This window comes from Anguilla rostrata, chromosome 2 (genome assembly GCF_018555375.3).
Source record: "Anguilla rostrata isolate EN2019 chromosome 2, ASM1855537v3, whole genome shotgun sequence".
NCBI lineage: Eukaryota > Metazoa > Chordata > Actinopteri > Anguilliformes > Anguillidae > Anguilla > Anguilla rostrata.
Window position 1 is genome coordinate 21365285 of NC_057934.1, and position 21357 is coordinate 21386641.

At 41.6% G+C, this 21357-nt stretch overlaps 1 protein-coding gene across 1 annotated transcript; it reads left to right on the top strand.

Moving 5' to 3' along the window:
• Window positions 1-1806: 1806 nt before the first annotated feature.
• Window positions 1807-21079, top strand: acsl5 (acyl-CoA synthetase long chain family member 5). Its single transcript, XM_064321163.1, has 21 exons — window positions 1807-1919; window positions 3741-3909; window positions 4915-5023; window positions 6809-6873; window positions 7430-7531; window positions 8660-8759; window positions 10077-10255; window positions 10741-10773; window positions 10862-10913; window positions 11416-11489; window positions 11895-11972; window positions 12347-12481; window positions 13393-13527; window positions 13888-13983; window positions 15351-15423; window positions 15900-15988; window positions 16698-16814; window positions 18068-18211; window positions 19235-19336; window positions 19887-19958; window positions 20092-21079. The coding sequence occupies exons 2-21, from the start codon at window positions 3754-3756 to the stop codon at window positions 20227-20229; spliced, it is 2049 nt and encodes a 682-aa protein (XP_064177233.1). The 5' UTR covers window positions 1807-1919; window positions 3741-3753; the 3' UTR covers window positions 20230-21079.
• Window positions 21080-21357: the final 278 nt, after the last annotated feature.

Sequence of the window (21357 nt, forward strand, 5' to 3'; positions counted from 1 at the left end):
TTTGCTGCTCCTAACTGCTGGACTCTTTCTGCAGAAATATCTTATATGGATATACCTCCTTTTGCTGGGTCACTAAAGGGAGAATTCTCATCCAAAGCACATGAAGCATTGCTGAACCAGTTCCTTGTTTTAGCAACAAACTGACCACAGAGAATGCCCTACTGATCCATTAGAATGACTGACCTAAAATGTTCGCTCTTGGCAGTAGCATTAAAAAACCTGCCTACTGCATAATGTTTTTTTGTGATTTTGTGGCCACTAAGAGGTTCATGCTCACAAGATCACATCAGTGTTTTCATATATGTATTTTTTACATGTGTTCTTCTGCCCTGCAAATGCAATATTCCTTTTAAATGTTTTGGAAATGTTACTCTCTGACCAAATAAAGGTAGTCTTGTACCATGACTGGATCGGTCTTTAATGAAGAAAACATGGAGGTGTTGATAATGCTTGGCTTGGCCAGGCACAGGTGAACATGTTGTACCTTGTCACACTCTGAGATGTGTTAATGACTAGTGAGAAACTCACAGGTGCTTTGGTTAAATTAACAAAACCTCCAAAACTTCCCTCGGGACCTGAGCTCCTGTGTTTATTTATCAGTGAAGTCCTCTTCGTCAATAATCATCTGTCATCACAACCACAATCATCTAGACCTTCTTTATGGCCACCATCTTCATCACTATTATAATCAATACACCCAAAATCATCATCCTTTTGACAATCATCATGAACATCATAAACATCATTGTCGTCATGTTGTCATAAGGAACTATAGTATAAAAAAGATAAGTTGAATAAGCAAGGGTGACACACGTGGAACTCTGCAAGTGGTTCCCCGGAATCCAGGCTGCTGATTGGTTCATGAAAAAAAGACTGCCTATTGTATTCTAGAATCTTCTTCAGCAACATTCTCTAATTACTTCCCATAGAAGAACTAAGCTCTGATTTCAGGCATCTGTGATGCATAACCAAAGCACTGGGAACCCAGAAAGACAGGGAGAAGCAGGTCTTTTATAGAGCGAGAGTGGAAACTGCCCCCCACTCCATTCTCAATGGTGCCTGTGACTCGACTCAAAGTGGCCTTTGTGACTGACAACGACATCTCCATGTTATGCTACAGCTGCACCTCGACCCTGTTGTTTTTTTTCTATAGTTTTATTGATCCACACAGACGCTTGTACATGACTGAGATTCACAGTTGCGTAACTGGTACGGAAAGGAGATCTTGTGAAATAGGCTCCAGTGTCATTGGTGACACAGAACACCACTGTCTCTGTACAGGCAGCTGAACCTGCCAGTTCCTGAAGAGAGAAAATATTCATTAAGTTCAAATTTTAACTCCTGTGACCTATTGCCATATTCATCAATTGTAGAATGGATTTACAGTGGAATTGTATTTATGATAAGAAATACCAACAGGAAGAGACAGAGAGGAGGAGAGAAAGAGAGAGGGAAAGGGAAAAGAAGTGAGAAAGAGAGCAGTAGTATGAGAATGTGGAGTAGAGTTATGGCTTTGTCAGTGCTTCAGGTTTGAATGAGTGGACAGCAGGCACAGAGAGGCTACAGGTTTGAATCCTGAGTGGTACATTACTGCCACGCCCACACACATCTAATTTCTGCAGTACAACTTCCATCAGTGTTCTGGGTGTTAGTCTAAAATCTTATACAAACAAATAAACCAAGTGTGAACATCACTGCACGGAACACACTCCTCAATGTGTTGTACTATGAGTACTTTTTTGGTTCTTTATCTCAAAGAATATTGCAGCTAAAGTTCAAAGGTCACCTGTGAGCCGTCAGCCCCTTTATGTAGCCTTGAGAGGGCACTTCCTCCCCCTCTGTTTACGGACGAAGAGCTTCGATAAAGCATGATCCACTGGAGCTGCCATTCCAGCCTCTAACAAACCTGCAAGAAACAGGTACGCTCATCTCTGCTTTGTCTCTTTCTCACCTGTAAGGGTTATATTCTGAGAGCTTGACCTGTGAGCATTCTTATTTTGTTGGTAAAAGCCTGAAACTTCTCAGACAGATTTTCTTGGAGAGTAGTGTGCTATTTCTTTATGACTCTGCACAATGCATTAGTATAATGATTAGAAATGAACAAAAAAGAAAGGTTGTGTCAGTGTGTGTCTGTGTTTGCATATGTGTGTGTGTGTGTGTACATGTATGTGTGTATATATATATTTACATGTGTAAATATGTACATGCACCAGTGCATAAAAAGTGATAAATGTGTGTGCTATGAGCTTACCAGAAGAATAGTCAAAAACTGAACACCCCATCTTTATAAAAGGAGGTGCTAGTCACAGTTCAATCAATGAAAGCAAGTTCAAGTACAGAGCATATAGCACAAGCTGTTCATATCTACACTGTGTCAAAGTTCAGTTGAATACTGTGAAGAATGGTGAGACAGTACTGGGTTTGAAATTACAGCAGAAGTATTTATTTTCACAATTCCAGCCAAGTGGCATTGAAATCATAATGCAAGGAAAGTATACGCTGAATCCATTTCGTGTGGGTATCCATCAGAGGATGAATCTTTCTACTGTATTTATTATGTCATTATCAAATGCAGCAGAAGACTCTGACCTCTGGCCAATCTCACTCACGTTCCCTGCCAAAGGTCAAAGGTCACTGATAGCACAATCAGCGTTATCGGGCCTGGGTGCACTCCGGTACTCACGGTGACGATAACTGCTCACACACAAATGCATTTGTTCTCCCCCAGACAAATGTGCACGCATTGCACTTACATTCACACTAATGCACACGCTCACACACTCACAAATTCACACACGCACAAACACACGCAAAGGAATGACGTTTGCAAATGCTCGCGATCGGCAACGAACATGGCCTCACATGCTCAGGTGCAGACACACTTGAACATGCGCATGTATACGCAGGCAACGATTGCTCTACTGTTTATCTTGACTGAAAATGGAAGGCTCCCCCAGATTAGACCCACCTGAGGTTTAACGGTTGGCCAGGACAATGTCAAAAGCAAAGGATGGCATGAAGAAAGGATGGCGGAGATTGGCCAAGTAAAAGGCTGAGTTAGACGACAAAGTTCACATTTTTCCCGTATGCGTTTTCTCTTTGTGCTCCTGGTGCTAGAACTAGATTGATTAGATTCACGAATGAAACATGTCAACATTTGTTCTGCCACTAGCTAATTTGTATAATAATGCAGGATCTGTTGGTAATATGATTGGAGAAATGTATAACTTGGTTCGCTCATTATTAAAGCAAAAGCAAAGGTCAGTGAAGCTAAAGGTGAAAGTTATTCATAAAATGACCTTGAACCCAACAATTCATTGTCTCACTTCCTCACACATACACATACAGACACAGACACATACACACACACACACACACATGCAAACACAAGGACATGCATATGCACATGTATTTCTTTCATTTGAGAATACTTAGTGGTTGCAAACTCATCACTGAGGCCAGACTGCCTCCTATTGACACTGTAACATCAGTATTAGCTTATGATGTAATGTATTTCACTGTCACTGTGATGCATGTAACATGCATAAAGGCTGTAATGTCCTTAATGTCTACAATATATATAGAATAATAATGTTTCTAATGCTTGCAATATCTGCCATAATATCCACTGCTTGTACAGTGTGTCAGATAAGTAGTGCCCTAATGTCTGTGATATCTGTAATGTGTAAAATGTCTTTAATGAGGGATACACATTATCTGTCCTTTTGTTCCCTTTGCAGTGGTGTCCTCAAGATGGAAAGCCTTCTCCAGTTTCTGTTCTCACCCCTGCCCACCCCAGCCCTCGTTTCCCTCTTCATCCTGGGGGGTGCCGCCCTCCTGTGGCTCAACTCCCGCCCAAAACCGGTCAGATCCCCAGTCGACCTCAACCGGCAGACCATGGGAATCCAGGTGAGCAGTCAGCAGCTATGTGGTCACCTGTCATCAATACGGTTACTGTCTACCTGACTACACAACAGACGGCAAAGAGTTCTCTCCTGGAACAGGATTAGCACTGGAGTCAGCAATGCTGAGACCGCTTCTAAGCAATACTTTTGACAGCAACGGATCGGTGACAAACGATTTTAGCAGTGTAAGCTGGAAATGGCGAGGCGGTTGTGGGGGGGGGATTTGTTAGAAACTCAAATCCTTAGATTCGTACAACTGCACACCTTTAATTACCCTGGCACCTGCCTTACTCATCACTTCTGTGTCTCCAGCCTACAGTCCCTTTTGCTATCTGGATGGTTCATCCATCTCTGTCACTTTTATCCATTCTTCCAGATAGCATACTAATCAGGGAGTCTCCAGAAGTCGTTTGAAGATTAGTTACAGCTGGAAGGTGCATTTTGCATGTAGCTGCTTTCCGATGGGAATCCACAAGCCACTGCAGCAAACTGCAAATTAACACATTTCATGAAGCATAATTATGACATATGACATATGACCTTAACCCATAATGCTCTGTAGTATATTAGAGAAACTCCTGTGACCTGGCAGTCTTGAAACTACCAATGAACAAGACTTGGAGCTACTGGAAGCATTCTCACCAATCAAAGGCCTGGGCTCCAAATCAATTGTGATTAATTTAAAAGGACAGTAATCAGTCATCGGTGATCTGTACAGAACCCTGTAACCAGTGGACACTACAGGTACTTCTTTCCAAAGAGAATGTCTAGTTCCAGGTATCAAACATAAATGTATTATGATTCTGTTTATTCAGACTATAAAGGGAAACTGTGGAGGAATTTGATGATGCATTTAACATTTTTAAGGTGTTAATTGTTTGTTTAAAATGAATATAGTGGATTATAGTGGATATTCTAGATTGTATTCTGTCTGGAGAATAAGGGGTGCTGTTTGAATGATGTCACTGTCCATCCCCCAGAGGAGATGAACAACATGTCTTCTTCACAGGGTGGAGCCAGGAAAAGCGCCTTAATGAAAGACAACAATCTGATGTCATACTATTACGACGATGCTCGGACACTGTATGAGGTTTTTCAGAGGGGTCTGCATGTTTCAGGTAAAAAAATTTTTTAAACACAGTGAAATAACTGAATCACAAAATTGCAGCATGATTTCATGGTAAATAGTGCACTGCCAACTAATATTTCATTAAAGTTAAATTGTATACACTACCGGTCAAATGTTTTAGAGCATCTCCATTTTTTTCAGTTTTTATTGAATTTTACGCAGATGTCTCAATGTACTCTGAAATTAAAGCATAGAACAAATAAACAATTGGAGATAAAAAAGAAACCATGGAATTGTTCTGTTTAACACAATTTAATGTAAATTTTTGACTCATCAAAGTAGCCACCTTTTGCAGATATAACAGCTCAACACACTCGTGGCATTCTATCTACAATGGAAATCAAATATTGTTTGAAAAGTTCTCCCCAACACTGTTGCAGAAGTTCCCACAAATGTATTGCACTTGTAGGTTTCTTTTCTTTCACCCTTCTGTCCAATTCATCCCAAACCAGCTCAATGGGGTTTATGTCTGGAGACTGTGCTGGCCATTCCACGATTTGAAGCCTACCGTCTTGTTCTTTTCTTCTAAAGTAGTTCTGACATAGCCTGGAGGTATGTTCTGGGTCATTATCTTGCTGTAGGATGAACCCCTGACCAACTAGGTGTAGACCAGAGGGTACTGCATGGCACTGCAAAATGCTGTGGTAGCCCTTTTGGTTCCGGGTGCCAGTCACTCTGTGCAAGTCGCCTTCTCTGGATCCAGCAAAAGAACCCCAGTCCATCACGCTTTCTCCTCCATGTTTGACAGTTGGTGTCACACACTGAGGAACCTACTCGATGGTGTACAAAAACCCTGCGTGATGAACCTAATATTTCAAATTTTGATTAATCGGTCCATAAGACCTCTTCCAGTCTTCAGTAGTCCATTGCCGGTGCTTCATGGCCCAGGCAAGCCTCTTTTTCCTATTTTGTCAATGTAGCAAAGGCTTTTGTACTGCCACTCGACCTGCTAAACCTGCAGCTCGAAGTCTTCTCTTCAAAGTTGAAACTGAGACTTGCTTACTTCGACCACTTGAAGCTGTTGTCCTGTGAGCCGCCTATCACGCAAGCTGTTGACTCTCAGAAACTTGTCTTCTGATTCTGTTACGGCTTTGGGTCTGCCAGACCTCTTCCTGTCAGAGTTTCCTTCAGTTTCCAAGTGCCTTTCGATGGTGTAGGAAACTGTACTCATTGACACCTTGGCTTTCTCTACAATTTCTGTAAGGAAAGACCTACACTTTCAAGGGTTATAATTGCCTGTCTTTCTTCCTTTGTTAATCGCCTTTTTCTCGCCATTATGATAGCAATATACTACTTCCTGCAGTGCAATATTATCCAAATAATGCTTCAGGGAGTGTAGTAACGCAATCTGTTCCAACACTGATTTTACACAGACGGAGGATTTGTAAGTAGTCAACAAATGTTAGGACACCTGTAGGAATTGTTTGCATCAACTTTCAAGGTGTAGTTTACTTCCATTGCTGCAGAAAAGCTGTAATTTGTTAATCCATTACTTGTTCCCTGAAAAAGGCCTTTTTTATAACTCTAAGAAATGTACATTATTCTTCAGTTTTTGGTAACCTAAAATCTTTATTTAACCTCTGGCAGTTTATTGCTTACCTTTGTACCATTTCAGGTCATTCACTGGACTTGAACTGCTTAAATTTCAATAAAACCGGAAAGATGGAGGTGTTCTAGAACTTTTGACCGGTAGTGTAATTTGGGTTTTTGCTAGCACTAGCAGCATCTATAGCCAATATTGTAAGTTAGACTTGTCTAATATTTTGTTCTATAGGTAATGGTCCCTGCTTGGGCTACAGGAAGCCAGGACAGCCTTACCAGTGGCTGAAGTACAAACAGGTATTTCACTCACTCAGATGTCCAGAGGGCTATCCACCTCTGAGGAGGGTGATTGGTGAAATGTTTGAAAAGCCAAAGAAAAAATGAGTACTGGAAACACAACAGAAAACTCTTCAGCAAAATTAAACTGCCAATGTCAATACATTGCCATGTGAGAAAAGATTGAGAACATTTGTATATTAGGGGTATTGATAAAATATTTGGTCATGATTGGTAACTGGATTTTTGTCCTTGAGTAGACCCAGAAATACTCAACAAAAAGTGTAATAAAATAGCAGAACTGCTACCAACTGAAATATCCTTGAGCATGCAAGCAGTGAGGACAGAAGGAATACAGAAGCAGACCATGTGGTTGCTATAGAGAATCTATTAGCACTGTGAGGTCATTATCGCTACCTTTTTGTCTCCCCAACTCCCAACAAAAAAATTGCCAATACCTTCGAAATATCAAACCAATTTTTTTTGCTCAACTTGTTGATATGGCCTGCTGCACCTATCTTAAGCTGAATTAATGCTTTGACCCCTTGACCTGTCCTCTGACCCTTGACCTCTTCAGGTATCAGATCGAGCACAGCACTTGGGCTCAGGGCTGCTGCACAGGGGTCTCTCTCCCTCCCCAGATCAGTTCATCGGCATCTTTGCCCAGAACAGGCCAGAGGTGAGGATCTTTACGACCTTTCAAGATTTATCTTGATCTAGGACAGAGGTGGGCAAGGAGAGCCGTATCTGTTTCTGGTTTTCATTGCAATTTCTGACCCTAATTATTTAATTAGCCGTAACATTGACATCATATGGCATTTCAGCTACATTTCTTGATAAATTCATGCTTAACGCCCAAAGACTGGTTTTGTGTCTCTATATGAAATGTTTTACTGTGATCTAATCTACAAGTGAACCAATGTTGGTGTATACTGCCAATTATCAAAAATCATTTAGCCTAGGCAATTGGTGAAAAGAAAAACCTGCATATCCACCAGCCCTCCTGGAACAGAATTGCCCACCCTTGATCTAGAGATCTGGAATAATGAAGGGCAATGAACAGATTAGCACAGTTCTCAATCTCAGGGACACCATATCTAATGGGACCCCATAGATTTGTAAACGTCAATCTTGATCTAAGGTCCTGTATTGAAGTGATGCTATGCCTTTCTTAATCTTAATTTCAATCTATGGATCTATAATGGCAAGGCACAATATTTTTATTAACTTCAATACCATCTAAGGACTGGCAATAATGTTTTGGTAGGCATACAAACACAAATTTCCATCTAAGGAGACTCAATTCCAGGTCCACCAGGCCACAATGTCTGTAATTGTTTGCTCCATCCATATGCTACACCTCCTGATTTCACTAATGAGCTTACCTCCTGAACCAAGAAGGTAAACTAATTTGTGAAATTAGGTGGTAGGAGCAAATTCCTGCAGACACTGCAGCCTGTAGGACCTGGAGTTGAATAGCACTGATCTAAGTATTCCTAATGACATGGGCCTATGGATTTATTAACATTCACAGAAATTAAAATGAACACTCCTCTCACAAATTCTTATTGTTTATTCATCTAAATTCCTTTTCAATAATACAAAATGCATGGTAATTTTGATCAAGGAACAAAATTATGTTATGAAGTATGAGAGATAGGAATAAATTTTCATAGTGTCTTCACTGTCTACACTTTGACTGTGTGTAAAGTGTATGTGGAGCTGAGGGATATATGAAGTGGGTAATATTGACCTTGAAGTGTCCTTGCTGTGGAAGTCATTCTTATTTCTTATTCTCTCCCCCTAGTGGATCATATCAGAGCTGGCCTGCTACACATACTCTATGGTAGCTGTTCCACTCTATGACACATTGGGCCCCGAAGCACTGGTTTTCATAATTAACAGAGGTAATTTACCCGGGTCACTGGGGGTAATAATTAACAGGTAATTAGCTCCAGCACAGTTGGTCCCACACTCCTTCAATACACATGCTTAGTGCTGTCGGAGCAAGAGGGGATTGTGAATAAATGTACAAGATGGGAAACAAGAGGGAGGTTGAGAGGGGGGAAGACAGAGAAAGAGCACAAGCAAGAGAGAGACATGAAGATGAAGAAAAGTAACAGGCGACATAGCTCAGGAGGTAAGAGCGGTTGACTGGCAGTCGGAGGGTTGCCGGTTTGATCCCCTGCCCTGGGCATGCCAAAGTGCCCCTGAGCATGACACCTAACCCCTAATTGCTCCAAATGAGTTGATTGGTACCTTGCATGGCAGCCTTTCACCATTACACCAATGAATGGGTGAATGAGAGGCATGTAATTCTGATCAAAACTACATTACGCCGATGATATTTCCTAAAATGGCTGCCAGCGTTCACAGTTCTGCCCCGTTTAGAAATTATATGGCTACATTTTTTTTACCAGAAACCAAAATCACATACTCTGATTTCCTTTCCTGCACCCCCTGAGTATAGAGCATCTGAGGTGGCATGTACAGGAATCCTGACCAAGCCATTGGCTGATGGCTCCTCAGAGCCACGCATAATTAGCGATAGCGTTCCTAGAGAGGGAAATGGTACACCTGCAATCTGACCACTCAGCTCAGCTGTTGGGCTACAGACCGGAGGAAGGGCTGGCCTGGCTCAGAGACAGAACTGCCAGATGATTTCTGTAGCGAAGGGACAGGCATACAAGTACCATTTGGAATTCAGAACTTGACAATATAGAAAAACGGGAGGATAAAGAGATGCTATAAACCCAGTGAAACAGCACCTTGCATCGCATGCGAAAGTATAGGCCGAAAGTATTAGGCCACCTGCGGTTTTAAAAAAAAAACCTTAGGTGGAGAAGAATTCAGTTGATATGTGCGCATTTCTTGAATAACAAACTAAGGTATGAACATTTTTTCATCTCTATTGTAGGTAGAAATTGAAAAAAACATTCATACTTTGGTTTATTATTCAATAAATGGACATATATTAACTGAATTCTACTCAACCTAAAATTTTAAAAAAACCCACAGGTGATGCCAGTTTCTTATTTTTGCGGGTGGTGCAGGGTGCTGTTTCACTAGATTTATAGCATCTCTTTATTCTGCCTTTTTTTTTTTTTTTTTTTTTACAGATGACTACTTTATATATAAAGTACTGTATATATAATATCACAAATAATATTTTATAATAATAATAAATAATAAATAATTTTCTGAAAGCCCTCTTGTTGTTTCAGCTGACATTTCTACGGTGCTGTGCGACAAACAGGAAAAGGCGGACATACTCCTGAGTAACTGTGAAAAGGAACTCACGCCAGTGCTCAACACCATCATACTCATGGACGCCTTTGACCCGGATCTAATCGAACGGGGGTCAAAGTGCGGGGTGGACATCCTGTCCTTAAGGGAGGTGGAGGTACGACCAACTGAAAATAATCAATGAATCACTCGTGAAGCCGATACCATCGCTCACTCACCACACTGAGGCTTGAATCGGCTGATCTCTCCAGGCCAGAATCTACAAATCATTAAATACACTGATGTCTAGATCCCACAGTCAGCACTGAACAACTCAGTGTCTATGACTTTCGAGTTCAGTCATTCGAGTCGCTCAGTCTTCATTTAGAATCCGTGACTCAGCCAGAGTCTGACTTCATGTGGTCCTGCCAATGTGGGGAATTCTGAATACAGACTCCAACCCCCATCCTCTGAACACAGAGGATGGATCTTTCTAGGAAACCAGACAGATTTGTCTGCTGTCTCTAATCCTGTGGTTAATTAGATCCCTACAGTGACAGAATTGTTAATCCTGGTTACTACCTGCCCACTGTAGGTCCCTATTCTCTTCCTCTCACTTTCCATGTCACGTAAAAATAAAATTAACGGTTCTATTTCTTTCAGACTCTGGGAAAAGACAACAAAAAAGATCCCATTGTGAGTAAATGATTTAGTATTATTTTTATCCCAGTTATACACATTTCTCTGGATGAGACACTGACTCCTGTTCTTTCCCATAACTTAGCCTCCGAAGCCAGAGGACCTCAGCATTGTGTGTTTCACCAGTGGGACTACAGGTATCATTTTCACCCTCCATCTTTACTCTTCCCTTCTCTGCCCAAAACTCCATCGTCATGTCTTTGCTGTTGAGCCCAAATCGATTTAATGTCCATCTCCTCATTCTAAAACCTGACAAACTTGTGTCTGGCGGAGCTAAGAACTCAATTCTGCTGGAAGGTTGAAAAAATAATGAGAGATAATCGGACTGGCTGCTGTTAGTTTCAATGCCATGGTTACCTTCCAGTGAGGTGTGAGTCCTCTTACTGACCTCATCCGTACACTTCCTTGTGTGTGCGCAAAACTCTCCTATTTACTGATGCAGTCAGACATTCACAGATGCATTGTGATAGTTATCGATATTTCATTTCATTATGTGCAAGTTGTAATATCTTGCCGGGAACCATTGCCATATCAACATGAATAATTTCCTTTTAAAGTCATTCGGGCTAAGAACATCTGCTGAATGACTAAATGTAAGTGTAATGTACTGAATGAAATGTACTGTGACATTTATTACAGGAGATCCTAAGGGTGCCATGCTGACACACGAGAATGCGGTTTCAGATGCAGCCAGTGTGCTTAAGAGCTTTGATGTGAGTTACATTACATTTCATTTTACTGGAATTTCTGATGTCAAATAACCCTTCACATGCAGTACAATATAAGTGGGAAACTCATCTCTGCGTCGTCTCTGAACCCCGAGTTACCAGCTTGGTGAAAAAAGTGCTCGTGTTTCAGCCAAAAATTGCACAAGTTGCACTCCCAAAAATTGGTATAACAGGTACAAGTGCACGTCAGAAGAATAAGTTTCCCAGGAGCATGTAAAAGCAGCATTAGAGTGTTTGCTGACATCTAAACAGGGACATGCTCTGCAGCACATGCTGAAGGAGATGGACCAGCACACAGTACACTCGCAGGGTTATAGTGTCTGTGGGTAATGAAAAGAAACCTCATCTTTCCTGAGTACTGATTTTGAAACTGATTTCTCTGTGTCTTAGAGTGCCTATACCCCAGTTCCCCAGGATGTCTCCATTTCTTTCCTGCCCCTGGCTCACATGTTCGAGAGAGTTGTCCAGGTAAAAGCAGCAGGTTTTTCAGGGTGACACCAGTCACATCCAAGGCTCTGCCCCCTGTCCTCTTTCAGTGGAATGATACTGCTGTATCACTGGACTCAGTCAGCTCAAACCCACCGATTCTCCTCTGTAAACAGAAAAATTAACCTAGCTAATGCTAACGTGGTACGAATCGAAACTTTTTGGATTGCAATCTGGGTTGAGATACATACTTTGAGCCAGAAAGCCAAAAAAAACAAGCAGATTTGTCTGTGGTTCTTACAGTTCTACCATTTTTTTGTGAAAAGCATGGGCTGGGTTTGAACCACTGTGCTGATGCTATAAGGAAAGAGGGGTGGGAAGAGAGACAGTCCTGATGTCTCCTTTCTGGCTTTCAGACAGTGATGTACGGTGCCGGGGCCCGGGTTGGCTTTTTCCAAGGGGACATCAGGCTCCTTTCTGATGATATGAAGACATTGCAGCCCACCATTTTCCCTGTGGTGCCTCGCTTGCTCAACCGAGTGTACGACAAGGTACAGCACTTTCAATCAGAGAGCACAACAGGATATGACACTTTCAATCAGAGTGCACAAGATATGACACTTTCAATCAGAGTGCACAAGATATGACACTTTCAATCAGAGAGCACAATATATGACACTTTCAATCAGAGTGCACAACAGGATATGACACTTTCAATCAGAGAGCACAACAAGATATGACACTTTCAATCAGAGAGCACAAGCTATGACACTTTCAATCAGAGAGCACAACAGGATATGACACTTTCAATCAGAGAGCACAACAAGATATGACACTTTCAATCAGAGAGCACAATATATGACACTTTCAATCAGAGAGCACAATATATGACACTTTCAATCAGAGAGCACAACAGGATATGACACTTTCAATCAGAGAGCACAACAGGATATGACACTTTCAATCAGAGAGCACAATATATGACACTTTCAATCAGAGAGCACAACAAGATACATCACTTTAAATCAGAGTGCACAAGATATGACACGTTCAATCAGAGTGCACAACAAGATATGACACTTTCAATCAGAGTGCACAACAAGATACATCCCTTTAAACCAGAGAGCGCAACAAGATACAACACGTTAAACTGCACAGACATAACAACGTACACTTTAAATCGAAGAGCATAAGATATGGTACTGCAACCAGAGAGATGGAAGGGAAGGGAAAGGCTTGGGTGCTTAAACCAAAAATAACTGCATCTAGTCTATAGCAAAAAGAGTTGAAAGAATCTACGAAAGACTGAAATATTGTCTTTATCGTACGTTAACTAGATCAGCACAGTTCCAGTTTCAATGCAGTCAGGCTCTTTTAAAAGCACAGTTTGGATGAAAAACATGAAAGGTCTTTTCATGGTTTGATTATCTGAACAGTGTTTTCATGTTGTTGTCCTCATAAGGTTCAGAGTGGAGCCCAGACTCCTTTCAAAAAGTGGCTGCTCAATTTTGCCATTGAGAGGAAGCACTCAGAAGTGAAGGAGGGCATAATCCGAAACAACAGTATCTGGGACAGGCTCATCTTTCACAAAGTCCAGGTGTAGTACCAACGCCTGTCACACCTGCACATCCGAGGTGAAACAATGCCTAACGCAATATAGCTACATTACTGTACTCATAATACAGTAATACAACTATGCTAAAAAAACATAAAACCTAAAACCCAAATGTATTGTAAGGAATATTTGGAATATTTGATCAAAACACACGCCAGACAAAAATACATAAACCATTAAAGCTCACTCATACACATACTATATAAGCAGCATAGCAATGCATATTTGCAAAAAATTCCATTCATTTTACAGATATCCTACATGTACTGGGTGGTATTTTAAGATGCAGCACTTTCTCAAAAGACTAGTCTATGGTGACGGACAGGTGATCTCTTCCTGTAGGAGTCTCTCGGAGGGCGGGTCCGTGTGATGGTGACGGGGGCAGCACCCATCTCCCCCTCTGTGCTCAGTTTCCTCAGGGCGTGCCTTGGATGTCAGGTAAACCCACCTCAAAGCCCCGCCCACCCTGCACCCTCGAGCAAAATTAACTCACAGAAGACTGAGATTCATGATTTACTGCTGTTGAGAAAAACAAATGTGGCAACAATATTTAAAATGATCGCTGATACATAAGTATAGTATGTTTTTGCTGTACAATCTCAGTGATTAGCATCAATGAGACTAAGTCATAATAAAATAATGACAGTCGGTCCACTCAGTCACAAAGAATGGATAGAATCACAATGAAAGATAAAGAAAGACTACATAATATTGGACATCAAATGGTGACCTCTGGGGCAAATCTGGCTTTGCCTACCTTAGCTTTTGGCCCACCAGTGCCAGTATGATCATTAAGAAAACACAAGTTAAACTCGCTATATATGTGACATGAACTATTTTCAAACTAGCCCACTCAGAGAGGTTTTTCAACAATCTACCAATGTAACGGACTTTCAAAAACTAAAACAATCTGCCAGTTTGTCTTGTCTTGTAGTTTGCTACAGGAAACACGTGTACATTGAAAAAAAGACTTTGGTTACTGTCTCTTTGGAGGCTTTTCACAGAAAATGAAAAAAACTTTTAAAATATAACACAATGAAAATCTTTGAAGCCTTGATAATGCTCGATGGGTGTGCTTAATATGAACTGGAATGGTCACGGTTCCCCAAGAATCTGAGACATTTCAAAATGAAGCACAACAGTGTTGTGTTTCCACCACAGCCAGACCTGCTCTATCTATAACAAGATTCACCATCATGCACTCATGCACACCACACACCACAACAGCACAATGTCCAGTATTGTCCCTTTCTGGAACAAGAGTGGAAAATCAAGGAAACATCCCTCTACACCTTTTCTTTTCCTATTGTGTAATATTGTATTGTATTATTATAATTATCCAATCCGTGGACAGCAATGTAGTTGTTGAAGAAATAGTTGAAGAAATAATAAGAGTTGAAATAATACGAGTTGAAAACACTTCAACCACTGTAAAATTGAAGTGTTCATGCTTACTGAATATATTTAGTATTAATTAAATATATTTGACAGGGGAATATTTTTGCATTTCCATTAAAATTATGAGCGAATTCATGGCTGATTATAATTTGGCCTGGCTAACATCTGCTTGGGGATTTTTGCCTGGAGCTCAATGTAATATTTCAACTTGCTATTGAGAAAATTGTTCTGAGGACCCAGATTGTGATGTTACAGGACATCAGAATCCTACGTGTAATGTTATAGCACAGCTGTGCTCCACTTGTGATGTAACAGCACAATAGTATTCCAATTAAGCTTTCTGGAATTTCAGTTGTGATGTCACAACCTGACCTCTTGTCTTTAATGACCCATGTCATCCCTGTCAGATTTTTGAGGCATATGGCCAGACTGAGTGCACTGCTGCCTGCACCATCAGTGCACCAGGAGACTGGACATCTGGTAAGTCACCAGTGACTGTTTTTCCAAGGTATTGCACTTCTTGGAGCTCCTTGTTATTATGTATATATACAAGACATTGTTTTTTAAAATATTCTTAAATTACCTGACAGACTCGCAATATAGCTATGCACCAGTAGCCCTGAAGGTTACATCATCAACCCCTTGCATCCTCGTCATCCCCCACTAAAATTTTCAATCTTATCAATTCAGTTATGAAGCCAAACCCTAATACATACAGGCTTCATCTAGGGTTCATTATTATTTTAACCCCATAAAGCTTGGTTCTTATTGTTGGTTTTTAACAATAATATTTACCTTTTGGTGTGATGAAGTACCGCTCATGACTAGTGAAGCCTTGATCAATGAGGTTTACAGTGTAAATTAATAGTTATGTAGTTATGACAGTAAAATATGGCCACATTATTATAACCATTTTACTATCATTAATAAAACTATATATATATTTCCTTATTCAGGACATGTTGGCATTCCTCTTCAATGTAACATTGTAAAACTTGTCGACGTCGAAGAAATGAACTATTTTGCAGCAAACGGAGAAGGGGAGGTAAAAAACAAAAAAACACCAAACAAATCTCATGTCTGTCTGTCACACACACACACAGACACACACACACATGCACACAGACTAAAGCTTATCCTGAAAAGGCAAAAAAGCATAGTAGCAGGTTCTCCCTTCCAGCAGACCATCATGAATAGGTAGTAAACATTACAGATGCAAACACAACAGTGTTCCAAATATTAAAAGAGTTCCAGCAGTTCCATAAGGGTGCACGTTTCCCTGAAATAGGTCGTCAGTCATGACTTCATAGTACCGAATGATCATCTTCACCAATTCTCAAAACATTTTTTTCCTGATGTGAGGAGGCCCACAGAACATGAGTCATTGGTCAGGGGTTTGATAAGCATGTCACTCATGCCATCTATTTGTCATGGCCTTCCAACAGATCTGAATGCAAACAATTTTGGAACAATGCCTGCTTTTAACCATGAGTTGTTTAACCTACTTGTGGTGGAGTCTCATTTCTCCTGAAAAATTCTTTATGCTGGAATTCTGTGCTATTCCACAGCACATACAGTACAGGCTAAGTTGACCACACGTGCTGGCCCAACACGCAATTAAGTGACCTTATTGTTCTTGTTCATTACCTGTAGATTCACAGTCTGATACAATACCACAGAAGGTGACTAGTGAGAGAGGAGGACCCTATTGCTGGTTGCTATTGCAGAGCTGCAAAGCTGGTATTTTCTTACAGGTTTGCATTAAGGGCAAAAACGTGTTCAGGGGATACTTGAAAGACAAGGACAAGACTGCCGAGGCTCTGGATGAAGACGGTTGGCTCCACACGGGAGACATTGGGAAGTGGCTGCCGGTAAGCCTGCTTAGCACCTGCTGACCACGTGCATAATGCCCCACTCAGCTCTGCTCCAGCCGACAATAAACCGTAACCTAGTAACAGCAGCATGCCGTACTATTTGATAAAGTAGTGACTTTTATCAGGATGGGGACAGAATGTGTCATTATTTGTATATTCAGCATCAGAACCGCTTATCAAATACAAGGAATAATGCTGTCATATCCATTTATGCAGAGAAGAGACTAAAATCCCTGTTTATAGGTTAATTCATCTGTATTACAGATTTTCTTCCTTGAGAGTGCGAGCGAATGAAAGAGTGAGTGAATCAGTGGTTGTTGGATGGGTGCAGGGGCAAGACGGGCGGTGGACCGTTAGAATATCTCATCATGGGACCCGTGGAGTATTTGTTGCTAGCATGTGCCCTATTCCAAAAAGCAAAAGGGCTAAGCCAGGGCTGCCCAACCCTGTTCCTGGAGATTTACCATCTCCTACCCAAACAAAGCACACCGCACTCAACAGCTGGAGATTAGCCGGTCATTAGTAGAGTCAGATGTGCCGAACTAGGGTTGAAATGAAAACCTACAGGATGGTAGATCTCCAGGAACAGGGTTAGACAGTCCTGGGCTAAGCTGATACGTCCCGTCTGAATTTTCCCAAACCTGGTCACCTGACCTCGGCTCAGTTCTCTCAGACTACCGCCCTTGAAACACCTTCCCAAGTTTGTCTCTCCTGAAAACCACAGAGAAAGAGAAACGCAGAGAAAGCACTCTATGGTGGACTTACCTGCCTCGGGAAGGCACGTTTGTTGTTTCCGTGTGCCATCTGGTCATTGGCCGGTAAGTACGTGGATGTGGCACGCCTGCACGGACGTGTCTCTTGCCCGAGCGTCGACGAGAACCGGCTCGCCGGCTTCGTTCAGCCGCAGCAATCAGCTCGCCCCGCCGAACCTCTGGAGGCCTTGGCTGAGAACCGTTAATTAATTTTCTGCCGGTTTTTTTTTTTTTTTTTTTCTACGGCCGCAGCCGTTAGCGGTCGCTCACGCCCGCGCCCGCGGTGCGACGGAGCCTCATTAGGGCCCCTGTCCCAGCCTGCTCTGGGGCGGCTGTAATTACGCGCAAATCAGCCCCTCTCTCGCGGGACGGGATTTAGCGCTGACGCGCTGTTATCTTCAGCCCGCCGCGGACCAACGAGGGCAGGAGGGAGAGAAAGAGAGGAGGGCGGAGATGCGGATAAAGGCAAAAAAAAGTTACGCAATCTCTTCCCCACAGAGCGGGGTCCTGAAAATCATTGATCGGAAGAAGAACATCTTTAAACTGGCCCAGGGAGAGTACATCGCCCCAGAGAAGATTGAAAATGTGTATGTGAGGAGTGGGCCAGTGGCTCAGGTGTTTGTGCATGGAGACAGCTTACAGGTAAAGTCAATGAGCGCTCTTAAACATCCTGGAAATGCATAATTCATGGAAATGCATCATTTACAATGTAGACCGGCACACTACTACTCTAGCCCAATATCCTAGTTCCTTTATAACTTACAGTCCTGGACCTCAAATCTCTTCTAAACTATAGAACTATATTTCCAGTTTTTGTAGTCTATAGTCTATAATTTACCTCTCTTTCCTGAAATCTATAGTACTACATCTCCCATATCCCACAGTCCTGCATAGCCTCTTTTCCTGTAAACTACAATACTAAATTTCCAGTTTTCTGTGGTTATCTATAATCCTTTAGCTCACATTTCCAGTATCCTTGTGTACTATATCTCCCATTACCATCAGCCCTGCGGCATACCCTCTTTTCTGTAGCCTTGAGTACAACATATCCCTCTTCCTGTAACACACTCATTTAATCAGGTTTGCCTGGAGGCTCATGTCCTTAACAAAATCAAGCATAACAAAATAACAAATAACCAAGTTGTTTTTATACAGTAACCTTACAGCTATACTCAAATTTTCAGAATCCATATTGATTGATGATCAGATCAGAGCCCTAAACTAGGGGAAAAACTTGTGACATTCACATACCTTCTGTCAGTACACCACTGTCAGATGGCCTTTACGATCGATTTAACAAATCAGCCAAATTCAAGTGAGTTCAGTGGTGGTGACATCTGCGATGACCATATAATTGGCGGAAAAGAAAAAGATAAGAGTTTGCATGTGTATGTGGTTTTAGCACACTCATGTTCCATCTACAGTGAAGCAGGATGGGAAGGATTGGGTAGAGGAGGAAGGGGAGGGGAGAAGGAAGTTGAAACAGAGAGTGCTAGCATTTACACGTGTGCAAATTATCTGCTAAAAACACATGTATGTATGTATGTATGTATCAAGAAGGTGGCTTGTTGCTTAAAACAATAAATAAAAATGAAGAATCTAATTGCCTGTGGGTGACATCACTACAGTGGCCCCACATGACCAAGCATCCCTGTCTGGCTGCAGGCTTGCCTGGTGGGTATTGTAGTTCCTGACCAAGAAGTGCTTCCCAGTTTCGCTGCCAAATTAGGAGTGGAGGGCTCTCTGGAGAAGCTCTGCAATAATCAGGTACCTTACTTCTTTTTTTAGGCCCACTGCATCAATTTTCCCTGACACTACTAATCAGGAAATTTTCTTTTAAGCAGTATTCTGTAACTATTATAGTCGTAACCTAATTTTAATAACATTGAACGTATTATTTTTTTGTTTCTCTTATTTTCATTTGATATATATATATATATATATATATATATATACGTATATACAATCAATACAATCATTTTCCTCAAATAATGGCGAACTGATGCGGGTCTGTGGCAAAGTTTGCCTCCGGTAATGTTTTCCGGTGCACGTTTCAGACCACGCTTGGCCAAAATACTCTGATACTGATTGGTTGGGAAAATACAACTATCCCGGGAAGTTTGCCTCCTTCGATTATGCCTAGAACGTCAAAGCATTGGCCAGGCTCTGTTGAACGAAGTGAAAAAAAAGACTACTGAAAATGTAATACAGAATTTAATATGGAATTGGCCACTAGGGGGACCCAATAGGCAAACAACTAGAATGGAGGGGGCAAAGGTGATTATTATCAGGTATTGACTTCTGTTTCTCTCTGCAGGAAGTAAAAAAGGCCATACTCTCTGACCTAATAAGACTGGGTAAGGAAGCTGGGCTGAAGTCCTTTGAGCAAGTAAGCAACGGTTACTTATGATACACATCATTTGTTTCTCACTGCTGTTCTCCACCATTTCACCAGTGTTTGTTAGAGAAACACAGTATGCTACGCAGTATGCTAAAGCTGGATGCTGTTCTTCTGCGACCAGGTCAAGGATCTGCATCTTCACCCGGAACAGTTCAGCATCGAGAACGGCCTGCTGACGCCCACGCTGAAAGCCAAGAGGGCCGATTTGGCCAAATTCTTTCAACCCCAAATCACCAGCCTCTACGCCAGCATCCAGTGATGCATCTCGAGGATGCCGTTTCGATCTGCTGCTGGACTTAGGAGGCCTTTCACCCCTCTCAGGGCTCTTGAGAAACATCTATTTTTTCCCATAAACAGAATAATCTCGAAGTATGTATACAGATACAGGCAAATTATTGGGACATTTGTGTCAAATTGGTTGTTATTTTCCCTGTACTAATCAAATTTTCAAATTAGACAATGACTATGAGGCCAAATTCACAATGTCTGCATTTATTTCATGCGGGTTTCTTTAAAGAGACATTGAACTATATTGCAACAATGCCACTGGGGGACTCTACTCATTACATATAGTTCAATGTCCGTTTAAAAAAAACACACTAAATAAATTATTGAATATTTAACTTGATTAGCACAACAACCAGTTTGACGCAACTGTCCCAATACTTTTTCATTTAACTGTATATTTTGTGTGATGCAGGAGACTGAACTGGAAAGAGCCCTCTGTTCTGGGTTAAGCTTTTGGGGTCAAAATAAAACATTTCCCCCATTGGATGATGGACAGGATAGACTACTAGGTGGAGAAAGGAGCTTCTCATTGTATGCCAACAGATTTTGATCTTCCCAATTTAAGACAGAGAGAGGGATAATGTCTGTTGAATGATGCCAATAACTCTCATGCAACACCACATTCCGTTTGTAATAATTTGCATAATTTTAAAAACATAAAAAAGTACTAGATTACTTGCCCATTAATCACTGCATGTAGATCCCAAGACTTGTCTGCTAAATCACCAGCACAGCATTACGTTCATCAGGGCCTGTTGACTTTCCCTGAACATTTTACCTTTTTTATGTGGACATTTCAATAAAACTCCCTTTACCTGTAAGGCCTATAAGACCACAGCTTCTTTAAATGCAAAGCCACCACTGCGGTCCAGCCCCTCTTTCGTCATTGCATCCACCCTGCCCACATCTGTCGCCACCTGCTGCTCCCCACCACCACCACCTGGCCCTGCCCATCATCTGAGCCACATCATGGACTGCATTTATATAGCAGAGTTATCCATCATAAACTCTGTAAAACTGACTGACATATTGGTCACCAGTCGGCACTCTGAGCCAACCAGAGGAGGATGGGTCTTCCCCCTTGAGCCTGGTTCCTTCC